Source organism: Triticum urartu, chromosome 4A (assembly GCF_056163025.1).
Source record: "Triticum urartu cultivar PI428250 chromosome 4A, HENAU_Tu73, whole genome shotgun sequence".
In the NCBI taxonomy this organism is placed as follows: Eukaryota; Viridiplantae; Streptophyta; class Magnoliopsida; order Poales; family Poaceae; genus Triticum; species Triticum urartu.
The window spans coordinates 107,675,531-107,678,961 of record NC_141876.1 but is presented as its reverse complement, the minus strand read 5'-3'; the positions used below and the strand labels follow the sequence as shown (position 1 = coordinate 107,678,961).

Below are 3,431 nucleotides of genomic sequence, written 5' to 3'. Positions count from 1 at the left end.
GAAGGAAAGAAATGAAAAAAAACAATGAAAAGAGAGCAAAAATAGAGGAAACAAAAAAAAACTGGAAATAAAAGCGGACAATAGACCATGAGAAACGTGGCTTGTTTCGTGTTAAGAAAAGGACACCGACTTTCTCCTCCTTTGCAGTTCATTAACCGCACGCGAATGGGCCGGCCAAATTAGTTGAGCCCTGCAGCGAGACGTTCCCCCTGTGCTCGCTTAAGGCGATAAATAGTCGCTGCGCCCAAATTGACGCACACTGGTTGAGAGTACCGGCTTATTGGGCCTCAAATCGGATCAGCCCACAGAGATCACTTTCTTTGATCGTTGAACCCTAAATAAACCCTGGCCAGAGTCTTCCTGGTTTTCCATCCCAAAATGCGGCACTTCTCCTCCCTCCCGCGGGTGCTCCGCCGGAGCGCCGCCCCAAAACCCAACCGGCGGAGCCCCGCCCCGAAACCTCACCCTCCCTCGCCGTCCCCCGGTCCGGTTCCTGATGCTCAGGCGCCCGTCGCCCCTGCGCCGATGCCGACGAGGCCATGGGAGGAGGCCCTGGACGCAGCACAACGCGCGTTCTGCCTGCCCCTCGCCGGCCGCGTCCTCGCCGCCGCAGGCACTGGAAACGCCGCTGTATCCCCTGTTGGAGTCCACGCCGCGCTCTCCCTCGCGGCCTCCGGCGCGCGTGGTGCGACGCGGAGGCAGTTGCTCGGTACGTTGGGCTGCGGTGGCGGCGGCAAGGGCGCGGCGGCTGACGCGGCCAATGTGGCGTCGCGTGTGGTCAAGCGCGTGCTCAAGGACCGCGCGAAGTCTGGTGGACCACGGCTCGCGTTCGCCTCTGGCGTGTGGGCCGACGCATCAACGACGCTCTCGCCGGAGTTCGTCGAGACCGCTGGTGGCCTGTACTGCTCAGCGGCCAAGACGGTCGATTTCAAGAGCACGGTACGTGTTATGGCTCCTGTCTCACATCAATTGCATGGTGATTGTAGTTACGGAGTATGTTCTTCAGCTGTTCTAAGTATGCTTGTGCCATTAGTTAGCGGCACTGTGGCAGTGAAAGTTCAGAACGTCTCAACTTCGATTGTTTGAGCGTGCAGGAAACAGATATTTGTATTCATGTCATCTGATTAGTGTAGGTAATCGATACATCCATATATGTTTGTGTTTTCTGGTTTACTGTCTTTTACTCACCTGTGCAACTACTTTGCTATAGGATCTTGTCGAAATTTCTTTGCTCTAGTAAAAATGTTAATTGAGCAAAGAGACTTATATTCCATCATGAAAGTAATAACTACACAGTTGGTTGTTACTGTAAGATCCTTTTCAAGAGTTTGTCTCGATATATTTGAGTTTGAACAGTATAAGACACTAAATTGTTTTGGAAAAAATATCAGTAAGAAACTAATCGTCTGGTGTTAACTGTACTTGAGATGCCTTGTGATTCTTATTTTGATATTTATGGAAACTATTTTCTTGATATTTGAAGCCAGAAGATGCTGCTGAGCAAATTAACTCATGGGTCAACAAGTCCACGAGACAAACCATTACCTCACTCGTTCCAGATGGATTAGTTGACCAGAATACAGGGCTTGTACTTGGCAGCGCGCTGTATTTTAAAGGCAGATGGCTGGATAAGACTGATATAGGGAAGACTGCTGAACAAAAATTCTACTGTCTGGATGGAACACATGTCCTAGTTCCTTTTGTGGAGTATGACAGAACTCGTCTTTTTGCTGCGCATGACGGATTCAAAGTTATTAAGCTTCCTTACAAGCAAGGGAATAATGAACGGAAATTTTCCATGTACATTTTCCTCCCAGATGCTCATGATGGTCTGTTTGAATTAACCAAGAAGATTTTCTCTGAGCCGGCATTCTTAGAACAACATTTACCGACGGAGAAGCGCCATGTGGGTATTGGGGTGCCCAAATTCACGATATCTTTTCAGATCGACATGAAGGATTTTCTGAAAGATATGACACTTGAATTGCCATTCCGACGAGATGCAGATTTCAAAGATATGGTAAAGGAAGGTGACTCGAAGGAGCCTTTGTTTCTATCTGATGTACTTCATAAAGTGATTTTGGAAGTGAACGATGATGAAATTGAAGAAACTTCTGTGGAGAAAAGCATAGGCAAGCCTTTACCAACAGAGCACTTCACAGCCGACCACCCTTTCTTCTTTCTCATTCGGGAGGAAGTGTCTGCTACGGTTATCTTCATGGGACATGTGCTTGATCCTTCATCACAGTACTAACACCAGGTTATCACCAAATTACATGTATTTGTTGCATTATTCTAAACTTTGGTGATCTGGCTGATCTTGACTTTAGTACGACAATAGTTTGTGCACTGTGCGTGCTCCATTTCTGGTGGCATGCTGACCACCGTTACTTGCTCTGTTCAATTTAAATTAGTTATCTCCACTGTTGTGCTAAACCATGTGAAGACTACATATTTCAGTCTGTTGTGTAGAAATTTCTATCTATCCATGTGTATTTTTTTTTATGAATTTGGTGGTATTGAGTGTATCCCTTTGCGAGAATGGAATTATAGCCTAGTGGTGGTTGTGGGTTGTGCAGTGGAGTCACCGTGTGTCCAGGGTTAAAATCCTGTGCAGCGGATTTAAACTTGTTAGTTAGTTCACTAATTGAATAAGCCCGGGTCTTTCGCCGCTTCTTTAAAATCCTCTGGTCTCATTTTTTTTGTTATTGAGTTGATAACTCGTGAGTACTTTTACGTTCGAACTACCAGTCTTTGCACTTTACTTTTGTATCAATCTTTTCTCGAATATATTTTGCATGGATCTGTTATTTTGTTCCCATATCATCTGCCGCTTATGTGCATTTTCCTGCCAGGAAAAAGCTAGCAATGTTACGTACATAGTTACATAGTTCTTTTCATTCAGATGAATCTGTTGACGTTTTAGGAAAAATACCCCAGTAGAAATATTTTCCTTTGATGACATTTCTTTGGTATAATCACCAGTCTTGTCCCATCTTCGGTGGTGAATGTAGCATGTGAGCCCGACTCGCGCCTGCGGTACTATTCTCTCACATTGATGAAAAGAGAAGAATTTCCTTGTCAAGGTTCAGTGGAAAGGAAATAAAGATATCATCATCTGACTGTTTAGGTTTTATGCGCACCACTTGCTGCCTCCGACAGTTGTCTCTGTTCTGAGAAACACAAGTAGCCCCGCAGATCGAATATGGCACTGATCAAACTAATAAAAATGTTCAAATCTGTGGGAGGCGCCCTGGAGATGATGAGTTGATCCTTTCCCAGGGAGGAAGAAAGTTTCTTCTTCAGCTCTCCCACGCTTGGCTCTCAAGGCAACGGTTGCTTCCACAGCTTCACCGATGGCTACGCTCCACTGGCAGTGTCGGTGGCTTCTTCAGGTTCTTTCTCCCTCGGTGGCCACGGCCCTCCGTCCG

At 46.3% G+C, this 3,431-nt stretch overlaps 1 protein-coding gene across 1 annotated transcript; it reads left to right on the top strand.

Annotated features, from left to right (window-relative positions):
- Positions 1-339: 339 nt before the first annotated feature.
- Positions 340-2,487, top strand: LOC125553647 (putative non-inhibitory serpin-Z9). Its single transcript, XM_048717402.2, has 2 exons — positions 340-939; positions 1,484-2,487. Exons 1-2 carry the CDS (start codon positions 379-381, stop codon positions 2,252-2,254), a joined length of 1,332 nt encoding a protein of 443 aa, XP_048573359.1. The 5' UTR covers positions 340-378; the 3' UTR covers positions 2,255-2,487.
- Positions 2,488-3,431: the final 944 nt, after the last annotated feature.

What these genes read in the sequence shown, in the direction of transcription:
- LOC125553647 (XM_048717402.2), top strand. Translation starts at nt 379, where the DNA reads ATGCGGCACTTCTCCTCCCTCCCGCGGGTGCTCCGCCGGAGCGCCGCC. An exon ending in CGGTCGATTTCAAGAGCACG is followed by an intron (nt 940 to 1,483) that starts GTACGTGTTATG and finishes TGATATTTGAAG; the next exon opens with CCAGAAGATGCTGCTGAGCA.